The sequence below is a fragment of the Coffea eugenioides genome, chromosome 5 (assembly GCF_003713205.1).
Source record: "Coffea eugenioides isolate CCC68of chromosome 5, Ceug_1.0, whole genome shotgun sequence".
In the NCBI taxonomy this organism is placed as follows: Eukaryota; Viridiplantae; Streptophyta; class Magnoliopsida; order Gentianales; family Rubiaceae; genus Coffea; species Coffea eugenioides.
In genome coordinates, this window is record NC_040039.1 from 45,719,831 (window position 1) to 45,733,219 (window position 13,389).

Consider the following 13,389-nt stretch of genomic DNA (forward strand, 5'->3'; position numbering starts at 1 on the left):
GCAATTAGCTGGGCACGTCCCCCCTCAAGTTGCTCCAATTCTGCTTCCCGTGCTTCAATTTTGTTCCTGACTGCTCCAATTTGCTCGTCTAGGCGTTGTATAGCAGTATTTACATCCTCATCACCGACTTCTTCAGTTCCAACTGCTGAAGAAGCACCTCCTGATGTAGTCTCATCGCTGACTTCTTCAGTTCCAACAGTTAAAGAATCACGTCCTGAGGTCACCTCATCTTCTGAACCATCTTTATCTTCTTCAGTTGTCTCCAATTTGATGTTCCTGTCTATGGTAGGGGCTCTTTCTTCAAATAAGGCAGGATCTGGTACATGGTAAAGCATTGAATTAGTACACAAGGCATCTAAAATCACCCAAAAAATGGGAGGAATAATGATACTCTTTGATCAAATGGACTAAACAAATGCAAACCTCTGAAATCACGCAATGAATGTGAGCAACAAAATGGCATCCTGAACAGTAGTAAGTAGGATGATCTAGTACTCGTGCTTTTTCGCAAGCATTGCAATAAAATTCAGCAAAATCCTCTTCATCTGGCATGTCCTTGATTCGAGTAGTTGTATATATAAGGGGATCTATGTGGCAATCATGTTTTAAGGATTGTGGAGGTGCAGGATGGCAGTAATCATGGATGCTGAAGTCGCATTCTAAACAGCGAAAGAAATATTTACTGCAAGATGAATCACAAATGCTGCACTCGAGGTTAAAGAGTTCTAGTTCAAGGTCTACATATGCAAGAGGATGCTGGTGAACTTCAGTTCTTAAGGGCGGATGTTTCAACCAAGAACACTTGGTGTCTAATCCAAAATCACACTCTACATTTATAGAAAAAGAATCCGGTTGTAATACCACAAACTCGACAGAACGAACATTCCGGGGATGACTTGGAATGATTTTCGACAAGGATGAGTGGGTGCTGAGGATGAAAAGGATAAGCCATTTCAGGTGGCAAATCAGCACAAAGTCGGTGGAATGGTAATCCGCATTGAAGGCAAAAATAAACAGAATCCTGGAAATGAAGCCCACAGCCATAGCAGCGGGCTTGATAGTTCGACATGCCACTAGCATCACACTGAATCAAGGGATGTGAAGGGATGTGGATGGCTTACAAACTGAATTTTAATAATTTCTTCATCTGAGCCAATTTTGTTGGTTGCTGGCTTCAATTTAGAACAGTCAAGGTCCAAAACGAAGTCACATAAAGAACACTGAAAAACAAATAAGAAACCTGTAGAAGCACAGACGCTGCATTTGGCTGGAGATACAGAGTTCACGGGCTGAAGTTTGAGAGGGTGATCAGGATGAAAAGGGTGCTTGATTTCACGTCCCTGAGCAGCGCAAGATTCATCTAACAAACACTTACACTCCAGGCACGCAAATATAAGTTTATCACCGACAATAAGCTCATAGCAGCGGCTGCAAAAGTAGTAAAAATCATAAAATTCATTTGGCTTGTCACATAAAATTAAGGCATGCTGATGATTTCCTTGAAGCTCTGCTACACGATCTGCATACTTCTTACTAGGCGTCAAGGCAGCACATCCAAGGTCCAGATCAAACTGACAATTGGTCTCTTCGCAGTGGTAGATAGCATGCTTAATCTTTTCGCTGCAAACACTGCAGTAGGTTTCATTGTCATAAGGCGATTCGTCGAGATAAACAAGAGTATGATGAGGATGAAAGGGGTGTATAATTTGTTGTTGAAATTTTGCGCAAGCTCTGTGCAAAAAGAAACTACATCTCTCACAGCCGTAGACAGTGGCATCTAAATCAAGTTGGCGCTGGCACATATGACATTTTCTTCCTGGCTGGTTGAACTTTCTGAGGCTTAGTGGATGTGGATGCCGGAAATGATGAACAGGATTTTCCATCTCTCTTACAATCAATACTTCAATGTTTCAATGATTTCACACTCTTACTAGTTCACAGTCTCACAGACTAAAGGAAGGCAAATTACCAAAAGCATCCTAACTGGCCAGTGGCCCTTGTGTCCAACAACTTTTTGACTTAACAAGAATCATCTTTATGCTTTCCTTGGTTGGAATTGATTGAGGATTTTTTTTTGCCTTTTTGTTTTCCATTTATGATACACTCCCGAATGCATTAATTTTCTCCACTCGCAGTTACAGCAATATTAATATGCGGCTCGATCCCTTTGAAGAGACCAATTAAAACCAGGCTACATCATATAGTTTGGTGTTGAGGTACTTGAGCTATTTGTGTCGGTATAAGAGGGAAAAAAACGGTTCTTTAGGCAAGAATTTCTTCCTAACAGCTTCAATGAACAAAATACGTCAAAAGGACTTCTTGGATTAAACTTCAAGCAACTGATCTATTACTCTATCATTCCATTCTTTGATTCTTACGCTTCACAGTTGACACAATGTATCTGCTAGAATAGAGGAAACACTCTAAATCTGAAATCCAACATAGAACGGTGTAGTAAAAGTCCATACCACTACATAATAGTGCCAACTACACGAAGCAAGCCTTCAAGTACCCTACAAAGGCAGGGAAGTGAAAGCTGCCTAAAACAGGCGCAGCTCGGCATAAGCCACATAACACTACGCCTTCTGAAGTTTTAAAGAAGGCGTTAAATCCAAGCTATGAAGGAAAAACGTTTTCAAGAGTTTCAAGTATATGTTTTTGGGCTTTTGTGTTCACAAATTCTTCCATAATCTCAACAAACTCAGGAAACATATCACGTGTAATGGCTATTCTAATTTCAATCTCAACTGATTGCGCATGGCGGTGCAGGTTTGCTAGACAGACTTGTACAATTGATCTCGTTTTTCCAACAGGAAATTTCTTCTGGAGGTAGTTCGCTTTGAAATATGCTCAAAACGTCTTTTTCCAAGTTCTCCTATTTTTGCCATTAGTGCTTGCACATCCTTTTCAAGTCTCATAAGTTCCTCGTCTAGTTGATGCAGAACTGCATCCTCATCAGCTGAATCACCTGTAGACCCCAATTGTTCTCCAATGCCAGTAATGGCCAAGTGATTAGGCTCCTTGTGCAGATAAGATATGATCTGGTAACACAAAATTGATCCCAAACGCACATATTAAGTTTGAAGCAATCCAAAAACACAGAAGGCTGTCAAAATTCAAGTTAATACCAAGAGTTGACTGTTGTCATACTCGTACCGATGTTATCACGCAATGAACATGAGCAACAAAGTGGCATGATGAACAGAAATATGTGATACGGTCGAATGCTCGTCCTTCTTCACAGGCATAGCAATACAATTCTGCTTCTTCCTCGGGATCATCTGGAACCCCCTTGATTGGATAATCGGCAAATGTGAGGGGATGTATGTGGCAATCATCTTTGATGGACGATGGCAGCGATGGATAGCAGTGATCGTGGATGCTGAAGTTGCAATCCAAGCGTAAACACCTGAAGTAAAATTGTCTGCAAATACCAATACACAAAACACACTCAAAATTATGCGTTTCAATGTCAATGTAAGCAAGAGCGTGTTCGTGGTATTTGGACATTATTGTTGGAAAAATGGAAAAATCCATTGTAGAGTGAATGAGAAAATCGCTCTCATAATGGCACTCTGGATAGAATCCAAGGATAATTATCTATCATTCATGTCATAATGGCACTCTGGATAGAATCCAAGGATAATTATCTATCATTCATGTACCTGAAGATTCATGTACTTAGGAATTAAGTATTCATGTACTTAATTATTGATACATGAATTTGGAGTTTTCTTATCGAGAATACATGTATGTACGTGAATGTGGTGCTTCGATAAATGTGAAGATAATTATATGAAATTTAACATTTGTTTCCAATTTCTACAATCACCCTTGGCCAGCATCTTTATATAGATGACTCTCTTTTTGTTTCAAAAAAAAAGAATCTCTCTCTTTATTTTTCCTTCTTGCATCTTCATCTTTTATAGTGTTCCATATTGCTCCAGTTCGAGTTCGCTGTGGTGAAGAAGTTTGGTGCTAACATATTCACCTTTAATCCGTTGTATCCTGGGAGACAGACGCCTACTTAACCTCAAGCACTCAACCTGTAGGGGGCGAATCTATTTTAAGGAAATTGTACTCACAAGTCTCGGATTGTAAATTTTTCAATCATTTCTTTCTTTCTAGTTTGTATTGTTTCTTTCCTATATTGTACCAGCCTACTACTACTAACAGTCTTAAAACAGATTCGGTTCTCAATGACTGACAATACAGGAAGAGAAACCAACATTTCTACTTCTGATGCCTCTGCCTCTGGCACTATTGTGAAACAACCTGAAGGAAAGATTACTCCTTTGGTTTCTACTAACCATAGTGAGAAACCTGAAAAGTTCCATGGCTTGAACTTCAAGACATGGCAACAAAAGATGTTGTTCTATTTGACAACATTGAATCTCTCGAGATTCTTAAGTGAGGATGCTCCAAAGCTGCCTAAAGGCTTAGCTGATGCACAAGCTGTCAGTGCTATTGATGCTTGGAAGCACTCCGATTTCCTTTGTCGGAATTATGTCATGAACTGCTTGCATGACTCGCTGTATAACGTGTATCAAGTATACAAGACGGTGAAGGCATTGTGGAAATCCTTGGATCGGAAATATAAAATCGAAGATGCCGGAGCAAAGAAATTTGTCGTTGGAAAATTTCTAGACTATAAAATGGTGGATTCCAAGACTGTTATCAGTCAGGTGCAAGAAATTCAGATTATCTTGCATGAGATTCTAGTTGAAGGCATGATTTTGAGTGAAACCTTTCAAGTAGCTGCTGTTATTGAAAAGCTACCTCCTGGGTGGAAGGATTTCAAGAACTATCTCAAGCACAAGCGCAAAGAGATGAGTATGGAGGACCTTATTGTTAGACTTCGAATTGAAGAGACAACAGGGGTTCTGATTGCAAGGCAATAAATTCTTTGGATGCTAAAGCAAATATTGTGGAGTATAAGCAAGAGCAAACCTCTAAAGGCAAAAAGCCAAATCGAAATCTTGGGGCAAAAAGGGAAAATCTCTAAGCAGAAATTCCAAGGGAAGTGCTTCAACTGTGACAAAAAAGGTCACAAGTCCATTGAATGTAAGCTTCCAAAGAAGAAAAAGCATGGAGCGAACTTGCTTGATAGAATCGAGGGAGACATGGAAAACATGAACCTGACTACTATGGTTTCTAAAGTGAATTTGATGGGATCAAATCCGAAAGAATGGTGGATTGACACTGGAGCCACAAGACATGTTTGCACAAACAAAGACCTGTTCACTACCTTCGAAAAAATTGAAGGGGAAAAAATGTTCATGGGGAACTCTGCCTCATCTGTTATTGAAGGTCAAGGTAAGGTGTTGCTAAAGATGACTTCTGGCAAAACATTGACTTTGAACGATGTTCTGTATGTGCCAGAAATCCGCAAGAACCTTGTTTCTGGATCATTGCTGAACAAGCATGGCTTTGGCATGGTTTTTGAATCAGATAAAGTTATATTATCCAAATCTGGAATGTATGTAGGGAAAGGATATACAACCGATGGGTTGTTCAAGTTGAATGTAATGACTATTGTGAATAATAAGAATAAGTCTTCTGCTTATTTGCTTGAGTCTTCCAATTTATGGCATGGTAGACTAGGTCATGTTAATTATGATACCTTGCGTAGACTAATTAACTTGGATCATATTCCTTCTTTTCAAATCAATTCAAACCATAAATGCGAGATTTGCGTAGAAGCAAAATTAACAAGGTCATCTTTTCAAACAATTGAAAGAAACACCGAACCCCTTGAATTGATTCACACAAATGTCTGTGATTTGAAATTTGTTCAAACAAGAGGTGGTAATAAATATTTTATCACTTTCATTGATGATTGCACAAAATACTGTTATGTGTATTTGCTCAAAAGCAAAGATGAAGCCTTGGAAAAATTCATTCTCTACAAGAATGAAGTTGAAAATCAACTTAACCGGAAAATTAAAAAGGTTAAGAAGTGATAGAGGTGGTGAATATGAAACACCTATTGGTGATTACTGTGCAAAATATGGAATTGTTTATGAGGTAACTGCACCTTACTCATCACAATCAAATGGTGTTGCTGAACGGAAAAATTGCACATTAAAGGAAATGATGAATGCGATGTTACTCAGTTCAGGATTACCTCAAAATATGTGGGGTGAAGCTATTTTGTCAAGCAATTACCTTTTAAATAGTGTACCCCGGAAAAAACAAGATAAAACTCCTTATGAGTTATGGAAAGGTAGGAGACCATCCTACAAATACTTGAAAGTGTGGGGGTGTCTTGCAAAAGTGGCTATTCCAACACCAAAGAGAATAAAGATAGGTCCTAAAACTGTGGACTGTATCTTTATAGGCTATGCACATAATAGTGCTGCTTATCGATTTCTTGTGTATAATTCAGAAGTCTCAGATATACACAAAAATACGATAATGGAATCAAGGAATGCTTTATTCTTTGAAGATGTGTTTCCTTGTAAATCGAATGGTGCATCAAGTTCATCAAAACGAACACATGAAGTTATGAATCAAGAAAAATATTATCATAACTTGATTCAACAAGATGAACCGAGACGTAGCAAAAGGGCTAGAGTGGAAAAATCATTTGGAGATGATTTTGCAACTTTTCTATTAGAAAAGGAACCACAAACCTATATAGAAGCTGTAAGTTCTTCTGAAGGATTTTTGTGAAAAGAAGCAATAAAAAGTGAGGTTGATTCTATTTTACAGAATCATACATGAGTTAGTGGATCTTCCTCCTGGTTGTAAACCTTTAGGATCCAAATGGATCTTTAAAAGGAAAATGAAACCTGATGGCTCTATCGATAAGTACAAAGCCAGACTTGTAATCAAAGGATACAAGCAACAAGAAAGTTTGGATTATTTTGATATTTATTCTCCTGTTACGAGAATAAATTCTATCAGAATGATTCTTGCTACCGCTGCATTGAGAAATCTAGAGATACATCAAATGGATGTAAAGACGGCTTTCTTAAATGGGGATTTAGGTGAAGAAATCTACATGGAGCAACTTGAGGGTTTCATAACTCCGGGAAAAGGAAATAAAGTTTGTAAATTAGTAAAATCATTGTATGGACTAAAACAAGCGCCAAAGAAATGGCATGAAAAGTTCGACAATGCAATGATAACTAATGGATACAAATAAATGAGTGTGACAAATGTGTCTACACTAAAGAAACAGAACATGGCTATGTCATCTTATGTCTTTATGTAGATGACATACTTATTGTTGGTAGTAATGACAAAATGGTCAAGTCTATCAAAGACATGTTAAATTCAAGATTTAACATGAAAGATATGGGGCTTGCTGATGTAATTTTAGGAGTTAAAATTACAAGAATATCAGACGGCTTGGTCTTGAGCCAAACTCATTATGTGGACAAGATTCTGAAAAAATTCAATAATAATGATTCTGGAATTGCAAGAACTCTATTAGACAATAGTTTCCATCTATCTAAGAATAGAGGAGAGAGTATTTCTCAAGTAGAATACTCAAGAATCATTGGAAGTCTAATGTATATAATGAGTTGTACTAGACCTGACATTGCATATGCAGTGAGCAAATTGAGCAGATTTACAAGCAATCCGAGTGCTGATCATTGGAAAGCAATTTCAAGGGTACTTAAATACCTACGGTACACTCGGAACTATGGACTGCATTACACTAGATACCCTGCTGTTCTAGAAGGGTACGCTGATGCAAATTGGATATCTGATATAAAAGATTCAAAATCCACAAGTGGATATGTGTTCACACTTGCCGGTGGGGCAGTATCCTAGAAGTCTTCAAAACAAACTATTGTAGCGAGATCTACAATGGAATCTGAGTTCATTGCCTTGGACAAATGTGGAGAAGAAGCTGAATGGCTACACCATTTCCTTGAGGACATTCCAAAATAGAAAAAACCTGTGCCACCAATATGTATTCACTGTGATAGTCAATCAGCAATTGGAAGGGCACAGAATAACATATATAATGGTAAGTCTAGACATATACGTCGTAGGCATAATACCATTAAACAACTACTCTTAACAGGAGTTATCTCTATTGATTATGTGAAATCAAAGGATAACATAGCGGATCCGCTAACCAAAGGATTGAATAGAGAGTTGGTTGCAAAAATGGCAAAGGGAATGGGACTAAAGCCCATGGAAGGCTAAGTGTTATAAAGGAAACCCAACCTAACTGACTGGAGATCCCAATATCTAGGTTCAAAGGGACAACCTAATTATAAGGACTTAGCATAGTCATTATGGGGAGATCTCCCTAGACCCATTCCATAATGAAACAATGACGCAAAAGAGGATTAAGGATAGCACAATGCTGTGCTTTAATGATTCTTAAGTGAAGTAATTAATTACTGAAGACTTAAGTAAATCACCTATGTGAGAGTGAAGTGGGGCCGCTTCAAAAGAGAATTGTTTAGGGCTCAATTCTTAAAAAACTCTTGCTGAACCAGGTTGATGTTCATGGCCAAAACGAACATAACTATGAGAACTGAACTAATGGACCATGATTCCTGTGTGAAATATATGGTTCATTTACACTGAAAAGCGGGACAGTTCAAAGACATCATGTCTACTGGATTGCTAGTAAAGTAAGTATATTTCACAAGAGAAGATTCAAAGGGTAACACCAACCTATATTATGCAGGTTTCAGTTGTGGAACACTACTGTCGAGTCAAATTCAAAACAATTTTTTCATTCATGTGGGGGATTGTTGGAAAAATGGAAAAATCCATTGTAGAGTGAATGAGAAAATCACTCTCATAATGGCACTCTGGATAGAATCTAAGGATAATTATCTATCATTCATGTCATAATGGCACTCTGGATAGAATCCAAGGATAATTATCTATCATTCATGTACCTGAAGATTCATGTACTTAGGAATTAAGTATTCATGTACTTAATTATTGATACATGAACTTAGAGTTTTCTTATCGAGAATACATGTATGTACTTGAATGTGGTGCTTCGATAAATGTGAAGATAATTATATGAAATTTAACATTTGTTTCCAATTTCTACAATCACCCTTGGCCAGCATCTATATATAGATGACTCTTTTTTTGTTTCAAAAAAAAAGAATCTCTCTCTCTATTTTTCCTTCTTGCATTTTCATCTTTTATAGTGTTCCATATTGCTCCAGTTCGAGTTCGCTGTGGTGAAGAAGTTTGGTGCTAACATATTCACCTTTAATCCGTTGTATCCTGGGAGACAGACGCCTACTTAACCTCAAGCACTCAACCTGTAGGGGGCGAATCTGTTTTAAGGAAATTGTGCTCACAAGCCTCGGATTGTAAATTTTTCAATCATTTCTTTCTTTCTAGTTTGTATTGTTTCTTTCCTATATTGTACCAGCCTACTACTACTAACAATTATAAGTGGGAATGCAGATCTTGTACACTTAACATCCAACCCAAAGTCACATTCTCCGCAGCTGTAGAAAAAGTGGCCAGTAGATTGTAAGCACACTCGACAAGAAAATCTCTCGTGGAACCAGAAAGAGTTTTTGACGAGTTTGAGCAAGTGGTTCGGATGCAAATGGCTAGTGATTTCATTAGGCAAATCAGCACAGGATTTATGGAGTAGGATTCCGCATGAAAGGCAAGCGTAAACAAGATCCTCAAAGCGGAGGCCGCAAGCAAAGCAGCAAGTCCTGAAATTCTTCATGCTAATCATTACTTTCACTTGAATCAAGGGATGGGGGTGGGTTACAGGTTGGATTTGAATATGCCCTTGGTCGGCTTTGCAGATTGTGGTAGTCTCGCCCAAGTTGGCACAATCAACATCGAGGCAAAAATCACATGAAGAACAAGTGAAGAAATAACCATTCCTTCCACCGCCACCACAGAGGCTGCAGCAACGAGGTGGACGCAAATAATAGAGAACGAGAGAGAGAGTATGTTGAGAGTGAAAGGGATGCCTGATTTCCTGCCCATGAGCAGCACACGGCTCATCTAACATGCATTTGCATTCAAGACAAACGTAAATCTTGTCATCATCTCCAAATTCAGTGTCACAGCGAGTGCAAGAGTAATGCAAAACATTTGGCCTGTCGCAAACAAGTAGAGAATGCCCGTGAGAATTCTGTAGCGCCTCTACTCGATGATGATCATGAGAAGGTTTTAACAGAGCACACTTCAAATGCAAACTAAAGGAGCAGTCAGCCTCTTCACATCGGTACCAGCTTTTGAACGGATAAGATCCACGAGAGCTGCAAGCGTCGCACCCTCTCCCAATAGCAATAGGATCAATGTGATGATGAAGGCGATGGGGATGAAAGGGGTGTGAAATATCCAGCTGCAATTCAGCAGAATGTTCGTGTAAGAAGAATGAACAACCTTGACAAGCATAAACTCTGGCAATTGGATCAAGGATTTCCGAGCACATGCCACATCGATCATTATGTCTTGCTCGACATTGGATTGTTGAGATGCTAAGTGGATGTCGATGCGTGAAATGAACAATAGTGTCCATATTTTTCTCTTCTCTTGCACTCATTGCAATATATATATATATATATCAAAAAGCTGCTCCCTCACTGCCTTGCACTAGAACTAAGGACCAATAATAAACAGAGGCTGCTGCTGCATCTATAGCAGGGTGGGATCTGAATGGAGGTGCCCAGATAAAGAAAGGCATTCAAGTTTTCATCATTCTTTTGTAGTATAAAGTGCACCAAATCAAAGGTGAAGGAAAGAGGAGAGTGGCTCCCAAGGTAAGAATAATTCCTTGGTAACAGCCCCAAGGAACAATAGTATAATACTATGTGAAAACTGAAAATGAGACCTGGAGACTATATATACGTATGTAGATTAGCTTCAAGGAACTCTTCCATGATTCCATTTTTACACTGTTTGTCTAAAGCAAGCAAACAGAGGATGGATAATATTACAATCAAAAGATCATAAGTTTGGTATTTTACGTGCCTCATTTCTGAAATTTATGGGTCGAAACGCCACCGGAAGGAGGCTGAGCGTTCCGCTACCGCAACGCGAGCAAGAATCGGTGGAACACGCTCGGACTCGGTGGAATCGACCTGCGTCAACTCGGAGGAGACGGAAGAGGAGATGAGAGGTAAACAAATAGGAGTTCTTTATGTGATCGATTTGGGTCACGAACGTCTGAAAAGTTACTAACACCCACACATGTCAACCATTTTTTATCCCAATTTATTTGGTTTTAGCGAAGAATTATAAAATTCTTGCTACAGTTTTCATATATAATTTTTTCCATTTATGCAGAGAGATTTTATATAATAATCAGTTTTTTTATAGAGTTAATTTTTTTTAATAGTAATTCTAGTGCATGAGCTAGAGAGATGAGATGGGTGATTGTGTTTTTATAAAATAGTTATCCCAAAAGACATTTATATCGTATTAATTATTAAAAAATTTGAAGTTAAATCATTAATATTCTTTACGTGCCATTGCACTTGTAAAAGGTTTGTATGTTTACTTTGATCATTTTCTTTTTTTTACATGTTTTTGTATATTTTTTTAATAAATTTTTATGAATTTTAGAATATTAAATGTATGAAAAAATCATCTCACCAAGATCACAACAATATGACCGCAATCGATATGATATGAAAAGAATTATAAAATAATGACAAATACGACACCGTGACCGCGACCTGGAACCATGGATATGGTGGACGAGTTACAAAAGTAACACGGTCGATTTCTAAGGGCAAAAGGGTGGCATGTCTCAGACAAAATATCATGGCAGAATTTGGCGATCACCTGGGGCATCAATGATGAGGTAGTCCCGGAATTTGATCTCCTTCCCCGCTCTGGACTCTAGAACTTGTCCACAATGAGTTTACAATCAGGGAATAACATGAGTTTGGGAAATTGATGTTGGATGGCAATGTGCTTTTCAAATGCAAGAACAAAATCATAATGGCGGCTTCTGAAAATTCCTTGGATTCCAGAAAAGACAATTGACATTACCTGAACCTTCAACATTAAGAGCTATCCATCCAGATTCAAACCTTACACTCGGTGGCACGAAGATGGTTACTAGAGTGGAGGTGCAATTCTAGTCTGAATTCTATGAACGTAGAACCGTGTGGTAAAGTCCATAATACTTAACTCGAGTTTGGAGGGCTGGTAAGCGGGGGTTGCCAACTATCTAGAGAGTAGTTGGCCACCACGTATCCTTGTGGGTTGAGGTAGGAGGTTAAAGATTCAAATCTTGCTTCTTGTCAAAATTGCTATTTAATGTCGATTCTTTTAGATTCATATGGATGCTTTTTATCTCCGTATGGTCCGATAGTGGTTCACTTCCCATCGATTCCCCATGACCCTATTGAGTCACTTTGTTAGTATAGGTTAGATGGCTAAGTTGGAGTTGCTAATGCTAACGAGAGTTGCTAATGTCAACGAGAAATTCAAGTTCAACCTCTACATGTGACGTTTTGAAAAGTTCTAGCCAGACTTTCTTTTCCGAGTAAAAGTCAAATTCTGTGAGCACTTTTCAAATCGGAATGGTCTCACTGAGAGCGGGAATACTGGATGTTCAAAGCAAAAAAAAAGTCCATAATACCTGTTCGATTTTAAACGGCCCAATTGAAACAGATCTTGAGTACAGCGTATGTCCGTTCTTATGGGTTATTGCTGCGCCTTTTAAGTGCTCTAGAAGAGCTATTTGAAGCTCGGTGGATGCAAGGGGGAGTCTCTAGAAATTCTTCTTTGTTCTCTTGAAAAATTATACATTTTCATTTATATCCTTATAGAAATTAGACTTTACCCCCTCAAACTTCAGAAATATGTTTCTAAAACCCTTGAGATGTTAAAAGCTCCACTTATATCCTTGTCAATGTAAGACTTTGAACCCATCCCCCCCTCCCCCCTCAACAAATTTTTTCATAAAATTGTGTGGGTACCTCTTTGATTGTACATATTTAGTGGTCTTGGCCCCCTCAAACTTCAACATCTGGTTCCACTAGTGAAAAGCTACCTAAAATGCGAAACTTGCCCAAGCTAAAAAATGAAAAAAAAAAAAAAAGCACTAAAGAAACAAGTTATGGAGGGAAAATTCATCATCTTCTTTTCTCTAATTCACAAATTCATTGGAACCCAAGTTAACCAATTAATCTAGTAACAAAATATAGAGTGCAATCTGTCGCCAACAATGGCACACCTGCAAGGTTTGCTAGTGCAAAGAAAAAATTACACTAACTATCAACAATAATGCAACACAATAGTCCTTTGAAAAAAGATAAAGTCTGAATTAGTTTTTTTTATATGAATTAAATATTATTATTGTATTTGATCACAGTTACTAGAAAAATTTTCAAGTCCACTTTGGGACAACCGCATATACAAATTTGCAAGATAAAATAAAGATAATAACTCTGTGGTTTGGAGAAG

General features: G+C 38.2%; 2 protein-coding genes across 2 annotated transcripts; both read right to left on the reverse strand.

Annotated features, from left to right (window-relative positions):
- Positions 1-2,790: 2,790 nt before the first annotated feature.
- Positions 2,791-3,510, reverse strand: LOC113771850. Its single transcript, XM_027316404.1, has 2 exons — positions 3,157-3,510; positions 2,791-2,968 (listed from the first exon to the last, which is right to left on the reverse strand). The coding sequence occupies exons 1-2, from the start codon at positions 3,508-3,510 to the stop codon at positions 2,930-2,932; spliced, it is 393 nt and encodes a 130-aa protein (XP_027172205.1). The 3' UTR covers positions 2,791-2,929.
- Positions 3,511-9,134: 5,624 nt separating this feature from the next.
- Positions 9,135-10,513, reverse strand: LOC113771851. Its single transcript, XM_027316405.1, has 2 exons — positions 9,368-10,513; positions 9,135-9,257 (listed from the first exon to the last, which is right to left on the reverse strand). Exons 1-2 carry the CDS (start codon positions 10,511-10,513, stop codon positions 9,135-9,137), a joined length of 1,269 nt encoding a protein of 422 aa, XP_027172206.1.
- Positions 10,514-13,389: the final 2,876 nt, after the last annotated feature.